General features: G+C 46.0%; 1 protein-coding gene and 1 pseudogene across 1 annotated transcript; both read left to right on the top strand.

Annotated features, from left to right (window-relative positions):
- The first annotated feature begins 201 nt into the window (after nt 1-201).
- Nucleotides 202-13200, top strand: ITLN2 (intelectin 2). The gene is given in 10 exon segments (XM_003735161.6): nt 202-216; nt 5209-5272; nt 7591-7704; nt 9011-9047; nt 9049-9253; nt 9585-9743; nt 10436-10556; nt 11720-11823; nt 12955-12958; nt 12961-13200. Coding segments are annotated over 10 exon segments (969 nt in total). The 3' UTR covers nt 13107-13200.
- Nucleotides 13201-21247: 8047 nt separating this feature from the next.
- On the top strand, nt 21248-21835 carry LOC100409219 (actin-related protein 2/3 complex subunit 3 pseudogene; annotated as a pseudogene).
- The last annotated feature ends 2815 nt before the right edge of the window (nt 21836-24650 follow it).

Below are 24650 nucleotides of genomic sequence, written 5' to 3'. Positions count from 1 at the left end.
GTTTATTTATTTATTTAGAGACGGAGTTTCGATCTTGTTACCCAGGCTGGAGTGCAATGGCGCCATCTCGGCTCACTGCAACCTCCGCCTCCTGGGTTCAGGCAATTCTCCTGCCTCAGCCTCCTGAGTAGCTGGGATTACAGGCACGTGCCACCATGCCCAGCTAATTTTTTGTATTTTTAGTAGAGACGGAGTTTCACCATGTTGACCAGGTTGGTCTCGATCTCTCGACCTCTTGATCCACCCTCCTCGGCCTCCCAAAGTGCTGGGATTACAGGCTTGAGCCACCGTGCCCGGCCAATTTTTTTTTTTTTTTTTTTTTTTTGTATTTTTAGTAGAGACGGGGTTTCACCATGTTGACCAGGATGGTCTTGATCTCTTGACTTCGTGATCCACCCGCCTCGGCCTCCCAAAGTGCTGGGATTACAGGTGTGAGCCACCGCGCCTGGCCGGTTTATTTATTTTGAGACTAGATAACAGAGTCTAGCTCTGTTATCTAGGCTAGAGTGCAGTGGCATGATCTCCGAACACTGCAACCTCTGCTTCCTAGGTTGAAGCTACTCTCCTGCCTCAGCCTCCCAAATCGTTTGAATTACAGGTGTGCGCCACAATGCTCAGCTAATTTTTGTATTTTAATAAGAGATGAGGTTTCACCATGTTGGTAAGGCTGGTCTTGAATTCCTGACCTCAAGTGATCAGCCCACCTCTGCCTCCGCAAGTGCTGGGATTACAGGCATGAGTAACTGAGCATGGACCAAATTGAGGATCTCTTTAAGAAAAAGAATACTGGTGGGGTGCGATGGCTCACACCTGTAATCTCAGCATTTTGGGAGGCCAAGGCGGGTGGACCACCTGAGGTAAGGGGTTGGGAACAGCCTGACCAATATGATGAAACTCTGTCTCTACTAAAAATATAAAAATTAGCCAGGTGTAGTGGCATGTGCCTGTAATCCTGACTACTCTGGAGACTGAGACAGGAGAATCCCGTGAACCTGGAGGTGGAGGTTGCAATAAGCCCAGATCGTGCCATTGTGACCAGAGTGAAACTCCATCTCAAAAAAAACAAAAAACAAAAAACAAATACAAAATTGGGTATAGGACCTTGGATGGGGCCCTGAAGCTTCAGTTACTTTATATTGCAGCTATTGTCCCTGCAGTGGTGGCTCACAACTGTAATCCCAGCACTTTCGCAGGCCAAAGTGGGAGACTTGTTGGAGCCCAAGAGTTCGAACCTGCAGTGAGTTATGATCTCTACCACTGCACCGATGGGTGACAGAGCAAGACACCCTATATTTTTTTAAATGGGGGAAAAATCGTAATTATTCGTCCTCTAATCATTGTTAAAAAAAATTTCAGAAACAAGTCAAATCATGAATAAAAATGATATAAAATAATGATATAAAAGTGAACACAGGTGAAAGACTTTATTTTACTTGTATGAGAGAGCCAGGTAAATGGTATAACCGATTCAAGTGAAAATAGAAAAAACACAAATTTATATGGAGAGTAAAAGAACATTGAAATGGAAATGGAGGCAAAAATTCGTTGGGGCGTGGGAAAGAAAGTAATAATAAATTAGGTAAATCACAGAACCTACACTATCAGTTACTTACGACTTAGAATGCTGTACCTCCAAGAAGGAACCTGGAAGGAAGCATGTCGACAGTGCAATGACAAGCAGATTCTTTTCTACTTCAGCTTGAGACCGCCCCCGGTACCTCGGGGGTGTGGGTGTCTTTGGGATCTGGGAGAGACTCAGGCCTGACCTGGCTCGATTCCCAAAGGACAGACGAAGCTTCCACATGTGAGGTCCCCGCGAGTGGATTCGAAAGCGTTCTTAAGATCCCACAGGGGTCGCTTCTCACAGAGCTAGCCGAGGCCTCTGGCTGGAGACTACTTCGGCTAATCTGGCCCAAAGGGAAAGTGCTGGGGCCACGAAGCTGCGCTGCCCCGGCCCAGTTAGGGAGGAGCGAACACCGAGACCCTGGGCTCTGGCTGGGCCAGAGGGACACCAAGTGGCCGCTCGTCCTCCAGCTCTCCCTTGTTCTCATTTAGCGGCAGAAAAGCTAATCGTGGAGGTGCTTTAATCCCTAGGCCTTGATTCTAAGGAGGTGTAGTTTCCAAATCTTTGTGCGAGGAGGCTCAGCCCCTTGGCGAGCCTGGCGCCGGGCTTGAAGCGGGGCAGCGGGGACACAGGGAGATGTTCCCTGCGCAGGGCTTGGAAGTGGAGGTGAGTGCAGGGGCGGCGCCGCGTCCCCTCCAGGCTTCGCGGCCCTTTTTCTGACACCTTATGGGGACTTCGCCCCACTTCCCATCTCTGGGAGAGGAGATCCCGGCCTGACCGGTTATGAACTTTTGTGATGCAGAATTATAGAAAGGGCAGAACTGGAGGTGGGGAAAGAGAGAGAGAGAGAAAAAAAAAAAAAAAAAAAGAAAGAAAGCAAGCGCAGAACTGAAAAGGCTGGGAGAGGCCAGAGCAAGGAATTTACAGGGAAGTTGACTTAATTTACATTACCAAGAGCCGGGGGCTGGGGACCGGTCTTGGGGACAAGGGTACCATAGGATTTGGTGGGTTAGGGGAGTAGGATTGGTGAAAACGAGGGAGAAGAGAAAGGGGATAATGAAAAATGTTACTGAGATTAAGGATTTATCCCCTTTCAGTGTCTTTTGGGAGGCAGTGTAAAGAGGGCTCTGCCCCCTAATTATTTTGTGTTTATTTGGAATATGATTTTCTCAATAGAATCCCTCCAGGAGTTTTAACTTTATCAGCTGTTATACTTTAATGTCAAAAATTATAACAAATGTCATCATTAACACTGATGTTTTGGGCTGAATTTTGTCCCCTCAAATCCTTAGGTTCAAGTTCTAACCTTCCAGTACCTTTGAGAATGTGACTGTGTTTGGACATGGGGGCCTTTAAAGAGGTAATTAAGGTTAATGAGGTCATAGGATGGGCTCCAATCCCATGTGACCGGTGTTCTCACAAGAGATTAAGACACGAAAAAAAAAATAATAATACAATTTTAAAATAGAAAAAAAAAAGAGATTAAGACACTAATACAGACCAAGGGTCGACTGCGTGAGGACGCAGCAAGAGGGTGGCCATCTGCAGGCCAAGGAGAGTGGCCTCAGAAGAAACCAAACATGCTGACACCTTGATCTTGGATTTCTAGCCCCCAGAACTGTTCTTTAAGCCACTATCTGTGGTTGTGTTAAAAATTGATACAGCTGTACTTAAGGATGATGCCTATTTTTTTTTTTTTTTTTTGAGACGGAGTTTCGCTCTTGTTACCCAGGCTGGAGTGAAATGGTGCGATCTAATCTAAAAAATGCCCAGCTAATTTTTTGTATTTTTAGTAGAGACGGGTTTTCACCATGTTGACCAGGGTGGTCTCGATCTCTTGACCTCGTGATCCACCCGCCTCGGCCTTCCAAAGTGCTGGGATTACGGGCGTGAGCCACCGCGCCCAGCCAAGATCATATTAATTTCTTTATCCTTGGTGGGCTCACCATCTGCTGCCTGAGGCTGCTCCTTAGATGTTGTGGTATCAAAGGGAAGCCCTTCTGAATATGCCTTTTGTGTCAAGTGGCTGTGGGCTTGGGATGACGGAAAAGGGCCAAACGACAGTAGGATCTGGGAAAACACCACTGGCCCAAAGTTTACTCTGCATATCACAAAATGCTGTGTTTCCAGGAGTCATCCATTGTTCCCTAAGTTCTTGAGGTCAATGTCTTCCCATTACTGTAAATGATCATGGTGATGTCACTCCAATAATTAGTGCCTGGACAATGTACAGTAGTGGGACAAAGGAAGGAACCATCAGCTTTGTCTGGGGGTGGGGGTGTCGAGGGAGGCTTGAAAGAGAAGTTGAAGGAAAGACTGGAAGGACGATGTCTTCTTTTCCTCTATTCAATCATTTATTTATTTAAATTCTTTTTCTTCTTTTTTTGAAATGGAGTCTTGCTCTGTTGCCAGGCTGTATATAGTACAGTGGCACGATCTTGGCTCACTGCGACCTCTGTCTCCTGGGTTCAAGCGATTCTCCTGCCTCAGCCTCTGAGTAGCTGGGATTACAGGTGCGTGCCACTGCACCAGGCTAAATTTTTGTATTTTTTGTAGAGATGGGGTTTCACCATGTTGGTCAGGCTGGTCTCAAACTCCTAACCTCAGGTAATCCGCCCTCCTTGGCCTCCCAAAGTGCTGGGATTATAGGCATGAACCACTGCACCTGGCCAATTATTATTCTTTTTTTTTTTTTGGAGACGGAGTTTCGCTCGTTACCCAGGCTGGAGTGCAATGGCGCGATCTCGGCTCACTGCAACCTCCGCCTCCTGGGTTCAGGCAATTCTCCTGCCTCAGCCTCCTGAGTAGCTGGGATTACAGGCACGTGCCACCATGCCCAGCCAATTATTATTCTTAATCTCTTTTTCATGAGGTGTCACCTCAGTCTATAAGGATGATGTCTTGACAGAGCTGGCACCGGGGCATCTGGGTGAGGAGGGAGAGGGAGAAGGCAGGGGAGGATTGTGATTTATTCACAAATCTGAGTAGATACTGCTACCTTGTATGGCCTGCCCTGGGAAAGCAGGACGCTCCTCCTCAGATGGCAACAGTCGTCCGTGTGATCAGGAACACAGCTCCCTGCTTCTCCAGCCAGTCACAGGTCCTTTCTCATTTCCAGGGCCCAGGCTCAGGTACCCTCAGAGGGAAGGGCATCAGAGGGAGGGGCCAGCAGCCTAGGCTGGTCAGGGCTGGGCTGGGCAGGGCTTGGGTGGTTTGGCTGTCTACATAAAGGGACCAGCACTTCACCCTGCATCAGGAGAGAGTCCACCAGAAGGGAACTTTCAGCTCCTGGCATCTGTGAGGTAGTAAGGAGGGAGGTGTCTGCGCTGGTGAGGAAGGTGTCTTTGATCCATCTGTGTGGGAGCAATGATGCCAGCTCAGGTCTGGTCTCAGTTTCAGAGATTGAGTTTCAGGAAAATGAGCCCATGGCCCCTTGGGTATTTATAGCGTTGGACAGCAGTGGGGGATATTCCGGGAGGTTCTAGAATGCACACAAGCCCATCACTTTCCATTTGAGGTTGAATGCACACAAGCCCATCACTTTCCATTTGAGGTTTCCTGAGTCAGAAAGGTCAGGGAGTAAGAATGAGAAGATGACAAAGGAGGGGCCAGCCAGTGATACTATGCATCTTGATTTTCCTTAGAGGACAATGACCAGATTCGGCTTCCTGCTGTTTCTGTCCGTGGCCACCAGTGGGCGCAGTGCAGGTAAATTGCTCCTGAGAGTAGGAGCTGCAGTTTGCTGTGCGCCTCTCTGCTGTGCAGGGCCCTGGAGGGAGTTGAGCTGGGTAGGGCTCTGAGGTCCAGGGCGGGAGGGGAAGGCCTGGAGATGCACGGAACCCATGCTAAGCAGCCAACTTGAGGCGTGGACTGGCTGCTGATTTCTGGTCTCCCCTGGGGTCTGGTCTGAAGCAGTCAGGATGTTAGCTCAGGTGTATCCTGGGGTCTGATTGTCTGCTTCTGTGGCTCTGAGGGGTTCGTGGGTAAGAGAGTAGGAACTGTGTCCCTGCTCAGCTGCTCTGGCTCTCGTGGCCTTGGCCTCGGGATCTCAAGAGGGAGCTGGGTGATCAGTGCTGTGTCCAGGGTGTACCCTCCTCTAGTTGCCATCCTCATAATTCTATTTTTACAGTAGGCATGATAGTGATACTTTTTCATTGACATTGGGTTCGATTGTTTATTTCAATCAGTTAAAAAAAGCACATTTACTTATGACATCTCATTTGATCTCCATGAGTATAAAGAAGTTATTAATGCCGGGCTTGGTGGCTCACGCCTGTAATCCTAGCACATTGGGAGGCTGAGGTGGGTGGATCACCTGAGGTCAGGAGTTCAAGACCAGCCTGGCCATCATGGTGAAACCCCATCTTAAAAAAAAAAAAAAAAAGAAGTTATTAATGACATCTTTTGTTTTGTTTTGTTTTGTTTTTGCGACAGAGTCTTGCTCTGTGGTCAGGCTGGAGTGCAGTTGCCGGATCTTGGCTCACTGCAACCTCTGCCTTCCAGGTTCAAGCGATTCTTCTGCCTCAGCCTCCTGAGTAGCTGGAATTATAGGTGTGTGCCACCACGCCCCACTAATTTTTGTATTTTTAGTAGAGACAGGGTTTCACCATGTTGGTCAGGCTGGTCTTGAACTCCTGATCTCGTGATCTGCCTGCCTTGGCCTCCCAAAGTGCCGGGATTACAGGTGTGAGCCACTATGCCCAGGCATCTGGGGTTTTGAGTCCTGTATTTTATTTTGTTGTTGAGACAGAGTCTTCCTCTGTCGCCTAGGCTGAAGTACAGTGGTGCGATCTCCGCTCACTGGAATCTCCACCTCCTGGGTTCAAGTGATTTTCCTGCCTCAGCCTCCCCAGTAGCTGGGATTACAGGTACACACCACCACACCTGTCTAATTTTTTGTATTTTTACATTCGGGCTTTAGCTATATTGGCAAGTCTGGTCTCTTGACCTCGTGATCTGCCCACCTTGGCCTCCCAAAGTGCTAGGATTATAGGCATGAGTCACCATGCCCAGGTTGAGTCCTATAATTTTAAATACACTTTTTCCCACTCTGCCAGGCTTTTGGAATAATTTCTAGGCTTTTAGACTAATATACATAGTCCTTCATCCACTGGCCTCAGTGAAGTTTTTGGCTTTGGTTTCCACCCCTCTTTGTATCACAACGTATGGTCCAGCCATAGTAAGTGACTGACCTGCAGTTTTTAGCAGGCTGGGCTGGGCTGGGCTCTGCTATTGCTTCAGGCCGTCTCATGGGCTTTCTTCTCTTCCTGGGGTGCACTCTCCCCTTTCCTTCCTGTTTTATAGCTGGCTCCCATTCTTCCATCAAAATCAGCCTGCTCTGAGTTACAGCTGGTCCCTTCCCCAGCGAGTTCCCAGGGCTCGGCCCATAGGTGGGCCTGCCCTCGCATCTCAGTTGGGTCCCTTTCCATGTGCTCCTCCCCTGTAGAATGTAGTTTCTTGAAGAAATGTGTCCAGTTGTCTCTGCCCAGTGTCTAGGTAGTTTACACAGTAGGGATTTAATTAAAGGTAGTCGAGTGGAAGATTCTAGGTGTTTCAGCTGTACCAGCTGTTGGATCAGATGATCTTAGCATAGAGAATCCCTGACTTCCTGGGACTTCAGAGCAGAGTGATGAGTTGATACAGAGGCAGAGATTGGCCAGGAAAGATGGTCTCAGTGGTCAGTCTTTTTGTTTTGTTTTGTGAGACGGCATCTAGCTCTGTCGCCCAGGCTGGAGTACAGTGGCATGATCTCGGCTCACTGCAATCTCCGCCTCCCAGGTTCAAGTGATTCTCCTGCCCTAGCCTCCTGAGTAGCTGGGACTACAGGTGTGTGCCACCATGCCTGGCTAAGTTTTTGTATTTTTAATAGAGATGAGGTTTCACCATGTTGTCCAGGATGGTCTCTACCTCCTAACCTCGTGATCTGCCTGCCTTAGCCTTCCAAAGTGCTGGGATTATAAGCATGAACCACCACTCCTAGCATCAGTGGTCAGATTTGTAATGAGAATCATTCTCACATCTTTTAGCAGCGGCCTCTTCTCTTGAGATGCTCTCGAGGATGGACGGAAGCTGTGTCTCCTCCTTTTCTTCCCTGCCTAGAAACTGCAAGGAAATCAAGGAATGTTGCCATAGCGCAGGTGGTGAGTGACGAACCAACTCAGCATTCTCTCTCCAACACCACTTTTTAGGTCCACAGAGCCCACTCCTAGAAATCAGGAGGGACAAACCCATGTGGAGCCTGTTCTGCCCCCAGCTGCTGGTCAAGGAGGTTTCTAGTGGGAACTTGGAGGCTTTTGTGTCCCATTTCAGTCACACAATCTTCTGAACACAGACAGGGCAGTGTTTCTGGCGATGCTTAGCGTGGCGGTAAGAACTGTGATGAATCTTTTGCCCCTACTTGCCCCGGGTTTATAGATGCTGGCAGAAAACCTGAAATTCCCGAGCCAGAGACAAAGAGCTTTATTAATCACAGGAATAGCAGTAGCCAGAGCATCAGCATTTTCTTGTACTGCGCCAGGTGACATCCGCACAAGTAGTAGCCTCGTCAATCAGGCTGACAAATTTGGCTGGCAAAGAAACGACAAGGCCTTTTTAGAGCCAGAGTGTTTATTACTCACATAGAAAGCAAATTCAAGATCGGCAAGTGTCAGCTTTTCCCATCCCTTGTCCCACAAGGCGGCATGGAAAAGAAGGAAGTGACAACGCAACATGGGCAGTGGCTGAGGAGCTAGTCCATGCTGCCATAGCCGTTTCATAGCCTGTGTACCTTACGGCATTGGGGCGAGCGAGGCAAAAAGCCTCATATACCTCTTCAGAACCCGGGAGGTGACGACACAGTCATGACAGCCGTCTCAAGACAGCTTCCACGAAGATAGGGAGAGGGTGAGAAGTGACCTCGTTGCAGTTCCTCTCAAGCTTCCCACCTTTCCATGTTTTAGGGAGATCACAGGCTTTCTGGCAAGGCTTAGGTCAGCTGTCCCTACGTGGCCTATGCGCGAATGTGCAATGTCACCGGGATGCCTCAGAGGAGCCAGTCTCCTGCAAGCTTGTGAACAGGAGGCGAGCTCTGAGCTTAGGGAAGCTGACTCTTATGTGTTGGGCACAACCTTTGCTCTGAGCTGCACAGAGGCCCTATTCTGTCTCAGATGTGGCTGTGTGCTGATTTCTGGCCTCTCCTGGCCACAGGGTGGCACTGTCGAGAGGGAGATCCATCTGTCTCTCTTCTAAGGCTATTTGCCCTACAACTCTGAAAGGATAGTGTGAAGCCAAGGCAGTCAGTGCCCCTGCTCCTAGGTGAGCAGAACACAAGACGTGTGGAGCATCATCTTCCAACAAGTACGTGTTGGAGCCTTCAGAGCATACTTTTGACTTCCTAGGACTTTTTGGTCATGGGGCTGAGATGGACCCTGAGCTATAGACAGGGGGCTGGGATGATTTTCTCTACAGATGGCCTGTATTTTCTCCACACCAAGAATGGTGTTATCACAGACCTTCTGTGACATGACCTCTGGGGGTGGCGGCTGGACCCTGGTGGCCAGCGTGCATGAGAATGACATGCATGGGAAGTGCACGGTGAGCGATCACTGGTCTAGTCAGCAGGGCAACAAAGCAGACTACCCAGAGGGGAATGGCAACTGGGCCAACTACACCTTTGGGTCTGCAGAGGCGGCCACAAGCAATGACTGCAAGGTTGGTGCCACTTCCCACCTGCTTGGGTGAGGGTGAGGAGTGGAGTGAGGCTGGCCACAGGCCTGCAGGAGGGAGGGCTGGAAGGTGGGATGTGGGGAAGGGCTGGAGAAGAAGAGAGAAATACATGTCTTGAATGACAACTTCTTCCCAGCAAGGCCGTTAGGGCCTGGGTGGTGGTGGAATCATCTGTTGGGAGTGGGGTGTCTGAGCATGGCTGGCCATCTGCTCACTTGGAGTCCAGAGCTCTCAGTCCAGCTGAGGCTGCATGTGTGGACCTTTTGCCTCCTGGGACCTCCTTGCCCCATCAGACTCAGTGTCTCTTGCTTTCCAGATCCCTGGCTACTATGACATCCAGGCCAAGGACCTGGGCATCTGGCATGTGCCCAACAAGTCCCCCATGCAGCACTGGAGAAACAGAGCCCTGCTGAGGTACCACACCAACACTGGCTTCTTCCAGAGCCTGGGACATAATCTGTTTGGCCTCTACCAGGTACACAGGGCTGCTGGCTGGGGGCACTTTCTTTGGTGACCACAGAGCCAAGTGTCTGGGGTAGGGGACAGATCCGTTCTGTGGTTCCACATTACTACTGAGTGGTTGGCTGTTTCTCTTTCCTTTGGTTCACATGAACTCATGTCCAGCCTCTCAGAAACTCTAAGCCAGGCAAGGAAGAGGCCCGTGGGACAGGAGAGCATAGGGAGAAAGAGACAGGGACGAAGGGCTTGGGGCTGTTGGGGAGACACAGCTACAGGGAAAAGGAGTCACTATTATTATTGGTTTTTACTGAGATGGAGTCTCACTCTGTCTCTAAGGCTGGAGTGCAGCGGCATGATCTCAGCTCACTACAACCTCTGCCTCCTGGGTTTAAGCAATTCTCCTGCCTCAGCCTCCTGAGTAGCTGGGACTACAGCCGTGTGCCACCACACCCAGCTAATTTTTTATTTTTAGTAGAGATAGGGTTTCATCATGTTGGCCAGGCTGGTCTTGAACTCCTGACCTCAGGTGATCCACCTGCCTTGGCCTCCCCAAGTCCTGGGATTACAGGCATGAGCCACCAGGCCCGGCAGGAGTCACTATTATTATGATTGTTTTTGGTTAATGGCAGTTAACTTGAAGGCCCCCTCCCCGCCACTATGGCAGCATCTCTAATGCCCTCACAAAACCTCTCTTCTTGGTCTCTGCAGAAATATCCAGTGAAATACGGATTAGGGAAATGTTGGAATGACAATGGCCCAGCCATACCTGTGGTCTATGACTTTGGTGATGCTAAGAAGACTGCATCTTATTACACACCACATGGTCAACGTGAGTGTTTGCTTCCTCGTCCCATCGTAAATATTTTCTTGCTCTCTTGGAAGGATGGCGGATAGCAACGATTAATAATTGCTCTGATTTACTGAGCACTTAAAATGCGCCAGACTCTTTTCTGGGAACTTAAGATGATTTTGTGTCTTTTTTTTTTTTTTGAGACGGGGTTTCGCTGTTGTTACCCAGGCTGGAGTGCAATGGCACGATCTCGGCTCACTGCAACCTCCGCAATTCAAGCAATTCTCCTGTCTCAGTCTCCCGAGTAGCTGGGACTACAGGCGCGCACCACCACGCCCAGCTAATTTTTGTATTTTGAGTAGAGACGGGGTTTCACCTCGTTGAGTAGGATGGTCTCGATCTCTTGACCTTGTGATCCACCCGCCTCGGCCTCCCAAAGTGCTGGGATTATAGGTGCAAGCCACTGTGCCCGGCTGATTTTGTGTCATTTAATTATCATGAGAAAACTTTGAAGTTAGAATTGCTGTTACCCCTATTTCACAGGATGTAATCCCAGGCTTCTCATCACTGCCTTGTGTATAGCCTCTTATAATAGTTAAGAGATGGTGCACGCTGAGGTTCACAAGAAAGACCCCCTAGCAGAGTGGTGAGAGAGATTTACTTTTGTTATGAAGGATAACTATTAATTATCTTACAAAAAGACAGTTTTCAGTATAATAAGGCCACAGAGGTTAAGTTGTGGATGAAAAACTCAAAGACACCATTGTTGTCCTTTGATATTCCGATGAAAGCAGGTGGCAGTCATGAAAATCCACCCATGGGAATTGGATGAGAAGTGTGTAAACAGCAACAGGCAGCCACATTCGATCATTGCTTATTCCTGCTGGGCCTTCTCAGACCGTTTTGGTAATCTTTCTGTAGCGTCTAGTTTCTCCTATAAGCTGTAGGCAGACAAGGGACCTTTTGTGAGCCCCAGCCTTTGTCCTCTTGCCCCAGATGAAAAGAGGTTTCCTTGGGGACAAGTTTAGGACTGACGAGCACCAGCCACTTGCCATAGGGGTGCTAGGCTAAACCCCCACAGCCTGGCATGATTAGCTGTAGCCTCAGCTTTCGGCTTAGGGAATCCCTGGACTGGACAATGGGAAGCTGCTTTTAGCTCCTCCTTTGAATACTTGGCCCTTTCTTTGCCTCTTCTTTTTCAGTGGAATTTGTTGCAGGATTTGTCCAGTTCAGGGTTTTTAATAATGAAAGAGCAGCCAATGCCCCTTGTGCTGGGATAAGAGTTACTGGCTGTAACACTGAGCCTGTGTTTTTGGGGCGATCAGTGGCCCCTGCGTTTGCGTGCATGTGCGCGTGCATGCAGCTGCGTGGTGTGTAGCGGTGCGTGTCTGTGGCTACTTGCTTATTCTCATTATTCTGTTTACTCTCATTACTCGCTTGATGACGTCTTATGAGTATAATTATTTTTAATTTTTTCTTTGAAGAGTTCTGATTTTTAATAAAAATGAAGTGTTTCAAAGTTTGGAGTAGTAGACGCCAGAAGTTGAGTATAATTTATATATTTATTTTTTGAGATTGGATTCTTGCTCTGTCGCCTAGGCTGGAGTGCAGTGGTGCGATCTCAGCTTGCTGCAACCTCCACCTCCTCAGCTCAAGCGATTCTCCTGCCTCAGCCTCTCGAGCAGCTGGGGCTACAGGCACGTGCCACCATGCCCGGCTAATTTTTGTATTTTTAGTAGAGACGGGGTTTCACCATGTTGACCAGAATGGTCTCGATCTCTTGACCTCGTGATCCACCTGCCTCAGCCTCCCAAAGTGCTGGGATTACAGGCTTGAGCTGCCGTGCCTGGCAAAAGTTTTATATTTTTATTGTTCTTCCAGTCTTGTAGGAGAGAGCACCATAGCTGTAGTGGTTGGAGATTGCCTTTGAGGGACATCTTGTGCCTGGGGGCTGGAGGAAGAGAGCATCAGAACCATTAAGAACAAGGGTATTCACTTAGAGCCCCCCAGCCTGAACTCACAGCTGCATCTTCACTTCCCTGCCTCACATACCAGCTTGTGCATTTTCCAGCTAAGATGAGGCAGCCATGTGCTCATGAAGGGACTCGTAGATTAGAACTCAGAGGATGCTGGCCATGTGGGCACTGGGGGTGGACTAGAGTATGTGTCTTTATGCCGTTTTCCTTGACAACCTTCTCCACTTGCTCCTTGCTCCTCAGACTGTCCATTGTGCATGTTTGTGTATGTTCCTGCATGCATTGCTTCTTTAAAATGCATGCACAGGGCCGGGTGCGGTGGCTCATCTCTGTAATCCCAGCAATTTGGAAGGCCAGGGTGGGTGGATCATTGGAGGTCTGGCATTCAAGACCAGCCTTGGGGTCACTGGTGTCAGCAGCCAATCAAATCCCTCGCGGTGTCTCTTCTTTCTGTTTCCCAGCACTGCATGGTGGAGGAGTGTTCCTTCCAGAGGGTAATCCCCGTCCGTGTGGGGACTTCTCTGCCTTTGACTGGAATGGATATGGAGCTCACATTAAGAGCAGCTGCAGTCAGCAGATATCGGAGGCCACTGTACTCTTGCTCTATAGATGAAAGAGATCTCTGCAGTGTGGGGATGAGAACCCATCTTCTGACGCTGGCTATTTGGAGACAGAAAAACTGGCATTCTAACAAGGAGGAGGGGAGAATAAATTACATCAATCTGTAACTCTATGTTTCTTTGAATTCTTTTTACAAACTGGCTGATGTGTTGAGGGATATTTTAAAAGAACACCTGTGGTTCTGGTGAATTTCACCTCAGATATTCTGGGCTTGTACAGTGGCCAGGAAGAACCTACTGAATAAAAGTGTGTTCACTTCAGCAACATGTATACTAAAATTGGAATAATACAGAGAAGATTAGCCAAAAGATATAAAAAATTGAAAAATAAAGGCATTCTGGGCCAGGGATGGTGGCTCATGCCTGTAATCCCAGCACTTTGGGAGGCCGAGGCAGGTGGATTGCCCGGGGTCAGGAGTTTGAGACCAGCCTGGGCAACATGGCAAAATTTAATCTTTATAAGAAGTACAAAAATTAGCTAAGTGATAATGTGTACCCTCAATCCAGTATGACTGATACCCTTATAAGAAGAGAAGAGAGGCAGACACAGACACACAAACAGAAGGAAGGCAGCCATATGAAGAGGGAGGCAGAGAGTGGAGTTATGTGGCCACAAATCAAGAAATACCGAGGATTGGCCAGGCATGGTGCCTCACGCCTGTAATCCCAGTACTTTTGGAGGGTGAGGTGGGAGGATTGCTTGAGCCCAGGGGTCTGAGACTAGCCTTGGCAAAAAACTTAGTGAAACTGGCCGGGCACGGCGGCTCACGCCTATAATCCCAGCACTTTGGGAGGCCGAGGTGAGTGGATCACGAATTCAAGAGATCGAGACCATCCTGGTCAACAAGGTGAAACCCCGTCCCTACTAAAAATACAAAAATTAGCTGGGCATGGTGGCGCGTGCCTGTAGTCCCAGCTACTCGGGAGGCTGAAGCTGGAAGAGGCAAGCAAAGATCCTCCTGCAGAGTCTTTGGATAGAGCATAACCATGCTGATGCCTTAATTTTGGGACTTCTAAGTTCTGAAAGAGTGTATTCCTTAAAATTACTCTCTTTAAACCTAGGTTATGAAAACTTGTTATGGCAATTCTAGGAAACTATACAATTGTGTCTTACTGGTTTTTTTTCACTCTACTAGTTTGAAAAATTGCATGCTTTTTTTTCTGTCCTTTTAGTGGCTACTCTGGAACAGCAGCCTTCATGAATGTTTTCTGTTCACTAATTTGTGTGTTCATTTCTTTACAAGCATTAATTGAGAGCCTATTATATGCCAGAACATATGTAGATGCTGGGGATATAGCAACAAGCCAGGTAAACATTTCTGCCTTTTTGGAGCTTGTACTCTAGTACCAGGAAGCATATGATATGCAATAAAAATCAATAATAGAATGTCAAGTTTTTATTTAAATTTATTTTTTAATTTTTTTTTTAGAGATGGAGTTTCACCATGTTGGTAAGAATGGTCTCGATCTCTTGACCTTGTGCGTGATCTGCCCGCCTCGGCCTCCCAAAGTGCTGGGATTACAGGCATCAGCCACCTTGCCTGGCCAATTTTTTTTTATTTTTTTAAACCAGGTCTCTTTATGTTGTCCAGGCTGTTCTTGAACTCTTGGGCTCAAATGATCCTCCTAATTCAGCCTCCCCAAATGCTGGGATGACAGCTGTGAGCCACCACACCCAGCCTAGAATGTGAAGTTTTGAAAAGTGCTGTGGAGAAAAAGGAAGTTGAGTAGGAACGTAGTTATATTGGGGGTGGTGCTGGTTTACAACTTTAATAGATCTTTAGGGAGGGCTTCAGTGAGGAAAGATCTGAAGAAGGTGAGGGATTGAGCCACGAAGTACCAGGCAGAGAGAACAGCAACTGCCAAGATCTTGCGGTGGGAGTGTGTTCACTATGTCCAGGAGTTGTGAGGGGGTTTGGCTAGCAGAAGCTGAGTAAGTACAGAGGAGAACGGCGGGTCATGACAGCAGAAAGGTAAGATGGGGACAGATTGTGTAGGATATTGTGGGCCTTCTGGGCAGGACTACAAGCCTTCAGAGGGGTCTGAGTAGGGGAGTAGCCTGATTTACCAGGATGACTTCGGCTATGTTGAGGATATTTTAAAGACTGCCAAGGGCAGAAGCAGGGAAACCAAAGAGGAGACATGCAGCCAGGTGATGCTAGTGGCGTAGATGAAGATGATAGCCGGGAGGTGTGAATGGTGGTCAAGTTAGACTATTTTGAAGGTGAGGCTGACTGATTGGATGTGGTATGTGAGTGAGAGAGAAGCATAAAGGGGTGCTTTTACTCGATCAAAAATACATTGATTGGCTTTGGGTTGCTTTGCAATGAAATGTACAGTAAAATCATGGTACTGTCTTGTTCCATAGCATTTCTCTTTTGGGAATCCAGAATTTTTGGAGATCTGTTTGCTTTCCAGCTGTGCCTTTTTATTAGGCTCTAGAAACTGCATGTTTTCCTAGCCTTATTCCACAAAGGACTCCACCCTGAATCCAGTAATCCAATTAAGAATCTTTTATTTTTATTTTTAGTTTTTTTTAAAGACGGGGTCTCACCATGTTGGTCAGGCTGGTCTTGAACTCCCTACCTCAGGTGATATGCCTGCCTTGGCCTCCAAAGTGCTTGGATTACAGGCATGAGCCACCACGCCCGGCCTTAAGAATCTTAAAACTGGCTAATGAACAGTCTTACAACTACTGGATCTTTTTCTGTCTATATATTTAAGTGTTGTGTGTGATGTTGATATGAAAAAGTTCTGATTAATTGGCTTAAAATAATAAGTACTTGATACCATATATGGCTAATTTTTTATTTTTAGTAGAGACAGGGTTTCACCATGTTGGCCTGGCTGGTCTCGAACTCCTGATCTCAGGTGATCCACCCGCCTTGGCCTCCCAAAGTGTTGGGATTACAGGCATGAGCCACCACAGCTGACCACTTTGTCAGATTTTCATGCTAAATCTGCCAATACTGAAATTGTTTAAATATGTAATTTGTATAAATTCCATGGCCTAAGTCAAATTACTTATGATAACCTATCAGTTTCAGTGCTATGCCCCTAAATTGGAGAAACAACTAGTATTCAAGAGGATATAAGTCCAGTTAAGCATGGACTCATGGAGAAGTGGGATGGCTGCCTTCTCCTTTCTGAGTCCTTAAAGCTTTTGTTATTAAAAGCTCTTCATCCTATGACTCATTATGGAAAAGATAAGATGATCCAAATTAAATATATTTTGGTGTGGTGACTTCTAAATTGCTAAAATAGTTTATGACCAATGTTTGGTTTGTCCAACCCATATTCCTGGGAAGAAGATCAAAGCCTCAACATTCTGCTACCTGATGGGCCGTTTAAACATTTATAGAGGGCAGCCCCCTGGCACCAAGCAGCCTGAAAGTGCCCCAGCCCAGAAGCTAAACATTTATAGAGAGAAGTGATTAATTGTCATTTTCTTTCTTTCTTTCTTTCTTTTCTTGAGACGAAGTTTCGCTGTTGTTACCCAGACTGGAGTACAATGGCACGATCTCGGCTCACTGCAACCTCTGCCTTCTGGGTTCAAGCAATTCTTCTGCCTCAGCCTCCCAAGTAGCTGGGACTACAGGCGCGCACCACCATAAAATTTTTGTATTTTTAGTAGAGACGGGGTTTCACCTTGTTGACCAGGATGATCCTGATCTCTTGACCTCGTGATCCACCCGCCTCGGCCTCCCAAAGTGCTGGGATTATAGGCGTGAGCCACCTTGCCCGGCTAATTGTCATTTTCAATGCATGTTTCCTGGTTGTATAAGAGCTTTCCCATGCAAGAGGACTGATGTTATAACAGTAGATTATTATGCCACAGGTAAAGAAAACTTTTTATGAGGACAATCAACCCCTTCACAATCTAAAACCTGAAGAATGGCTCTTTTGAGAACATCAGAGAAAGACTGCCCTTGCCATCCACACTGCAGCAAAACTTGGGGACTTTGAATCTTGGATTCATAATCTCACAACTGAAAAGGGTCGCTCCACACTCTTGGAACTGTGTCACCATCGGAACCCTTAAGGTAAAACCAATCAGGGAAGTTTCTCCCCAGAAGAAGATGGCATCCTTGAGGTGAACAGCTTTTTCCCGAGATCACACATCAAGACTTCTCTACTATCATGAGACTCTTTGAATTCTTTTCCCCCTTGCTTGTGCCTCTATGAACAACAGAAGTGAAAAGAGCAGCTGGGCATGGTGGCTCTTGCCTGTAATCCCAGCACTTTGGAGGCTGAGGCGGGCAGATCACTTGAGGTGAGGAGTTCAAGACTAGCGTTGCTAGTCTTGAAACCCCTGTCTCTTCTAGAAAGACAAGAATTAGCTTGGGACTAGGTTGTGGCACAGGCCTATAGTCCCAGCTACTCAGGAGGCTGAGGCAGGTGAATCACTTCAATCCGGGAGGCAGAGTTTGCAGTGAGCCCAGATCGCACTATTACATTCCAGTCTGGGTGACAGAGTAAGACTCTGTCTCAAAAAAAAAAAGGAAAGAGGGAAAAAAAAAGAGGGTCTGTTGTGTACACTCGTGGGGTATACTTTTATTTGTGAAGGATATTGTAGTGAGCCTTACACATGGATGACCTTATACCTTGACAGATGGAAGATGAAGGCCCAATGTAGGTGATAATTTTTTTTTTTTTTTGAGACAGAGTCTCACTCTGTCACCCAAGCTGCAGTGTGGTGGTACAATCTCGGCTCACTGCAACCTCTGCCTCCCGAGTTCAAACAATTCTTCTGCCTCAGCCTCCCAAGTAGCTGGGACTACAGGTGTGCGCCACCATGCCTGGCTAGTTTTTGTATTTTTTAGTAGAAACAGAGTTTCACCATATTAGACAGGCTGGTCTCAGACTCCTGACCTTGTGATCCACCTGCCTTGGCCTCATTAAGTTCTGGGATTATAAGCATGAGCCACCGCGCCCAGCCGTAGGTGAGAAATTTTAATGGTAGATATGTTGCTTCATAATCAATCAGAAACAGAACATTGGTTCATACCTCTTAACCTACCTCATGGGTTAAAGAGAACATTGCCAGGAGGTCTTCACTCTTCTAGAAGGCCATCGTCATTAGGTCCTTTTTCCATGGTTTGGAGTAAAAGAGGCATTGATTAGAAATGTATCCTTCACGATAGGCTCTACGGCAGATTCTACTGTAATGGATATGATGACACCACAGACTTGAAATTATCTTGCGAACATTATGCTAAATAATAGAATTGCACTAGATTACTTACTGACTAAACGGAGAAATATCTGTGCAGCTGCTGACACTTGAGCCTATGGAGAAATACCTTGCCTTAGGTATACAGAGGTTCAGTTGAAGGGGATTAATGAAGAGACCGCTTAGTTAAGCAAGTAGACTGTATATCTAGCTCATTCGTTGATCTATTTGATTTTAGGTGTTGGTTTATGGAGTATAAGTAAAGAACATATTCCAAAACCTTGGTATCATCCCTATGATCATTATAATAATATGTCTCCCTGGTGCGCTGTATTCTCTCAAAAATTTTAAAAGTTTGCATGCAGCCATCACTAAAATGTCAAATGGTCTTGCTTCAACTGGAATGACAAGGGCTGAAAGAAATGTGTGACCGTGGCCCAGGCGTGGTTGCACATGCTTGTAATCCCAGCACTTTGGGAGGCCAAGGCAGATCGCTTGAGTCCAGGAGTTCAAGACCAGCCTGGGCAACATGGGGAAATCCCATCTCTACAAAAAGTACAAAAATTAGCTGGGCTTGGTGGTGCATACCTGTCATCCCAGCTACTCAGGAGGAAGAAGTGGGAGGATCACTGGAGTCCAGGAGGCAGAGGTTGAAGTAAGCTGAGATCGCGCCACTGCACTCCAGCCTGGGTGACAGAGTGAGACCCTGTCTCAAAAAAAAAAAGAAATGTTGACCATGAGGCCACCATAACCTGTGAATGGCACGCTCATACTGGAAATCCAAAATAGTGGCAGCTGAGAGTGTCGCCAAGTTCTGGTCACACTCTCACCTGAGTGAGAAGCAAAATGGGAGAATTTTAAAACAAAACAGTAGGAGGCCATTGCTTTGGACTGAGCGCATGCACTAGGCCCCAACAGAGAAGACCAAACCAAAATGGGGTCACTTGTGCTAAATGTGACACAATCAAATTAAGACTTTAAGGAAACACATACATCCTAGAGCAGACCAGGCTTTGTTTCTTCTCCCATAAACAGGACATCCCAACTTAAGGAAGTACCCTCTACTCTAACCGTTAAAAAAAACCCAAAGGCCTTGCTCCCACCCGGCAAAACCCACGTGCTACTGTTTCCCAGTGGGTTGGAAGACCATATAAGTACTTTTGCGGTGGTGACTGTGACGTCAATGACTAAAGTTTTGGTAAATCTCTCAAAACTGAGAGGATGAACAAAAGTGGGGAGACCTTTAAAGGCAGGTAAAAGATCAGACAAGGGTAGAGAAGGCAGGCAGAGGGTACAGAAATGGAAATGTGATGATCAGAGCAGAGGTTAGAGGGATGTGTTTTGAAGATAGAGGAAGGAGCCAGGAGCTAAGGGGTGTGGGTGGTGCTTGAATCAGGAAAAGGAAACATTCTTCTTTGAGCCCTGAGAAGAAACACAACTCTGCCAACACCTTTCAGCTCCATAAGGCTCATTTTGAATTTCTGACTTCTAGAACTTTAAGAAAATACATTTGTGTTGTTCTAAGACACCAGGTTTGTGGTAATTTGTTAAGAGCAGAAATAAGAAGGTGTGAAAGATTGGCAATGAATTCCTTCATCTAGACATTTTGCTACATTTGTTTTCTCTCTCTCTCTCTCTCTCACACTACTGTTTGTTGAAGAATTTGGAATGAGTTGCAAGTGTGACACTTTTGTTTTTTTTGAGACAGAGTCTTGCTCTCTTGCACCCAGGCTGGAGTGCAGTGGCAAAATCTCGGTTCCCTGCAACCTCTGCCTCCCAAGTTCAAGCAACTCTTCTGCCTCAGTCTACCAAGTAGCTAGGACTACAGGCGGCCACCACCAGGCCTGACTAATTTTTTGTATTTTTGGTGGAAACAGGGTTTCACCATATTGGCCAGGCTGGTCTCAAACTCCCGACCTCAGGTGATCCACCAGCCTCAACCTCCCAAAGTGTCGAGATTACAGGCATGAGCCACTGCACCCGGCCCGTGACACTTTACCTTTAATCATTTCAACATTAGTCTCCCAAACAATACAAATATCACTCAAGAAATTTACACTAACAAAATACTAGTCCTTAATAATAGCTAATATTACATTTCACTAATTATTCCAATGATGGTCTTTAGAGCTTTTTGTGATCCAGAATCCACCAGGAATCCTGCATTGCCCTTATTTGCCACGTGAACCTAGGCTCCTTTAATGTAGACTAGTAACTGAGATTATTTTTCGTCTTAATGATATTATCATTTTTGAAGAGTCTGGAGGGTCAACCATTTTGCCGAATGTTCCTTAATTTGGGTTTGTCTGGCTGCTTCCTTCAGATTGTTAGTTCCAGGCTAAACATCTCTGGCAGGAATATATGTCGTTGCTGTTTTGTCTGGCAGGAATATATGTTGTTGTTGCTCAGAGCATCCAGGGGACAGACAATGTCAGCTTGTCCCCCAGGGTAACCGATATACGACCTTACCTAGTACTTGCTTTATCATTGGTATGTGTGTATAGAAAAAACACACTACGTATAAAGTTGGTCCCATCATTGGTTTTAGGTATCCATTGTGATCTTGGAACACATGCCTTGAAGATAAGAGGGAATGACTGTATCTCTTCTTTTTCTAAAATAAGAAATAAGAATAAAATTATGTTATTGCCTGGCGTGGCGGCTCGTATCTGTAATCCTAGCGCTTGGAGGGCCAAGTGGGAGGATTACTTGAGCCCAGGAGTTTGAGACTAGCCTGGGCAATATAGTGAGACCTCAACTCTACAAAAAACTAAAAACATTAGCCAGGCATAGTGGTGTGTGTGCCTGTAGTCCCAGCTACTTGGAAGGTTTAGGTGGGAGGATCACTTGAGTCCAGAAGGTTGAGGCTGCGGTGAACGGTGATCACACCACTGTACTCCAGCCTGGGCAACAGTGAGGCTCTGTCTCAAGAACAACAGAAAAGTTATGATATTCGAAACCCGGGCACCTCCAAGATGCCGGCTTACCACTCTTCTCTCATGGACCCTGACACCAAACCCATTGGAAACATGGCACTGTTACCTATCAGAAGTCAATTCAAAGGACCTGCCCCCAGAGAGACAGAAGATACAGATATTGTGGATGAGGCCATCTATTATTTCAAGGCCAATGTCTTCTTCAAGGACTATGGAATTAAGAATGAAGCTGATAGGACCTTGATATATATAACTCTCTACATTTCTGAGTGTCTGAAGAAACTCCAAAAGTGCAATTCCAAAAGCCAAGGTGAGAAAGAAATGTATACACTGGGAATCACTAACTTTCCCATTCCTAGAGAGCCTGGTTTTCCACTTAATGAGATTTATGCCAAACCTGCAAACAAACAGGAAGATGAAGTGATGAGAACCTGTTTACAACAGCTAAGGCAAGAGACTGGACTGAGACTTTGTGAGAAAGCTTTCGACCCTCAGAATGATAAACCCAGCAGTGGTGGACTTGCTTTGTGAAGAGACAGTTTATGAACAAGAGTCTTTCAGGACCCAGACAGTGAAGGGAGCTCGGGCAGCCACCGTCTCCAGAGCCCTGGGCAGCATTTTCCAGCAAGATATACACAATCTTTTGCTTTTATTTCATAAAGTTTTATACAGAAGAGAGAAGAGCATGTCTTTACTTGAAAAACTCTTGATCAAGAATTCGGGTAGGAGAAAAGAAAGTGTGTTATCAAGGGTGATTTGAAATTTTCTGCAGTATTAAGCTGGCTCTTAATAAGAATAAGTAATAATAAAGAAATTTCTAGGCCAGGCGCAGTGGCCTATAAGCCCAGCACTTTGGGAGGCTGAGGCGGGTGGATAATAAGGTCAAGAGATTGAGAACATCCTGGTCAACATGGTGAAACCCCGTCTCTACTAAAAATACAAAAAATTAGCTGGGCACGGTGGCGCGTGCCTGTAATCCCAGCTACTCGGGAGGCTGAGGCAGGAGAATTGCTTGAACCCAGGAGGTGGAGGTTGCGGTGAGCCGAGATCACGCCATTGCACTCCAGCCTGGGTAACAAGAGTGAAACTCCGTCTCAAAAAAAAAAAAAAAAAAAAAGAAATTTCTAACATTCCAAAAAAAAATTATGATATTCACTTTGGCAGAAGATTAAGTTGTGTAACAAAGTATAGTTGCTTCACATCTTTGTCTAGTTTTTCATAAAATTTTGACTGGAAATATTGTCAATAAGGGGTTCCTTTGAGATTATTTTTGTGTGTGTGGTCAGGAATTTTAGGTCTCTCTCTCTCTTTCTCTCTCTCACACACACACATTTTCCTAAAGCAGAAAGGAATTTATTATAGAATCTCAGAACTGTTCTAGAATAATGGAAAGTGGGAAGGCTGGCATGGCATCCTAGGCTTGGAAAATGGGCTGGAACTCAAAGGAGGGTGAACTTCAGGGAACACAACTGTGGGTGGTCACAGCCCCAGTCTTGTCAGGATGCTGCTGCTGGCTCCCTGGCTGTCAGGCTCTCTGAGGCTGCTCTGGTCTGCCGACACTGCCACTACTGTGGTCATGACTAAACTGACTTTCTGACTTTGTTCTCTGTCTGAAGATTTAGAATTCTGGGCTGCAACACCGACTGGCCAAGCCTAGGTCATCAGCCTGCATCATGTACTGTCCGGAGGGGTACAAGGGAGAATCAGATCTTCATTTTCCTTAGTTAGAGGTGGGGCTCTGCCTCCCTCCAAATCTTACATGATACAGGGTGTGAGAGCAATTCCTCTAAAAGAGAAAAGGTGTTCTGGTATGGGGTAGCCAGAAAAGAGTCAAAGGTCCACTCTACTCAGCCCCCAAAAGACAAGGGTGCAGGCTTTTCCATGAAAGAAGTAATCCTTCTAATGAATAGTACCTCCAAATAAGAGAACTCTGGTTCTGGGGGAACTGCAAATGAATAATGAACATAAAACGTGCCATCTCACTATTCTACCAGTAAGTGAGAATTAAAACAGGAAGATGCCCTGAGAGGATTTTGAACAGGGGACGGATGAGCCAGAATGCTCATTTTCCAAGGGAGAGCCCTAATGCAGCATATAACCCACTTGAAATGTCTTAACTTGTAAGTGATATGGATTACAAAATAAAAAAATGCTGAAGTAATGGTATTTTTATTTTTTAATTTAATTAACTTTTAAATTTTTTCGGCCAAATATTTTATTTTATTTTTTATTTTTATTTTAGGTTTAGGGGTATATGTGCAGATTTCATGTGTAGGTAAATTGCATGTTGTGGGGGTTTGGGGTACAGATTATTTCGTTATCCAGGTAATAAGCATAGTACCTGATGGGTAGTTTTTTGATCCTCACCCTCCTCCCACCCTCCACTCTTCAGTAGGCCCTGGTGTCCATTGTTTCTTTCTTTGGGTCTATGTGTATTTAGTATTTAGCTCTCTTTTATAAGTGAGAAAATGCGGTATTTGGTTTTCTGTTCCAGTGTTTGCTCAGGATAATGGCCTCCAGTACCATCTATGTTGCTGCAAAGGACACGATCTTACTCCTTTTTATGGGCTGCATAGTATTCCGTGGTATGTATGGGCCACATTTTCTTTATCCAGTCTACTGCTGTTGGGCATTTAGGTTAATTGTATGTCTTTGTTATTGCGAATAGTGCTGCAACGAACATACGTATGCATGTGTCTTTAGTAGTACCATTGATTTTCTTTGGGTTATGTCCCCAATAATAGGATTGCTGGGTGAAATGGTAGCTCTGTTTGAAGTTCTTTGATAAATTGCCAAGCTGCTTTCCACAGTGGCTGAACTAATTTACATTCCCACTAGCAGTGTATAAACATTCCCTTTTCTCTACAACTTCAACCACGTCTATTATTTTTTGACTTCTTACTAATGGCCATTCTGATTGGTGTGAGATGCTATCTCATTGTGGTTTTGACTTGCATTTTTAATGATTAGTGATATTGAGCATTTTTTCATATGTTTGTTGGCCACGTGCATGTCTTCTTTTGAAAAGTGCCTGTTATATGCTTTGCCCACTTTTTAATGGGGTTGTTTTTTTTTTTCTTGTAAGTTTGTTTAAGTTCCTTGTAGATTCTGGATCTTAGACCTTTGTCAGATATATAGCTTGCAAATATCTCCTCCAGTTCTGTGAGTTGTCTATTTACTCTGTTGACAGTTTCTCTTGCTATGCAGAAGCTCTTTATTAAATACTGCAATTAGGTTCCATTTGTCAATTTTTGTTTTTGTTGCAATTCCTTTTGGTGTCTTCATCATGAAATCTTTGCCAGGGCCTATGTCCAGAATGGTATTTCTTAGGTTTTCTTCTAGGGTTTTTATAGTTTTTGGTTTTACATTTAATCTTTAATCTACCTTTAGTTGATTTTTGTGTATGGTGTGAGAAAGGGGTCCAGTTT

This window comes from Callithrix jacchus, chromosome 18 (genome assembly GCF_049354715.1).
Source record: "Callithrix jacchus isolate 240 chromosome 18, calJac240_pri, whole genome shotgun sequence".
NCBI lineage: Eukaryota > Metazoa > Chordata > Mammalia > Primates > Cebidae > Callithrix > Callithrix jacchus.
The sequence above is the reverse complement of the archived record's forward strand: the minus strand, read 5'-3'. Positions and strand labels throughout refer to the sequence as shown.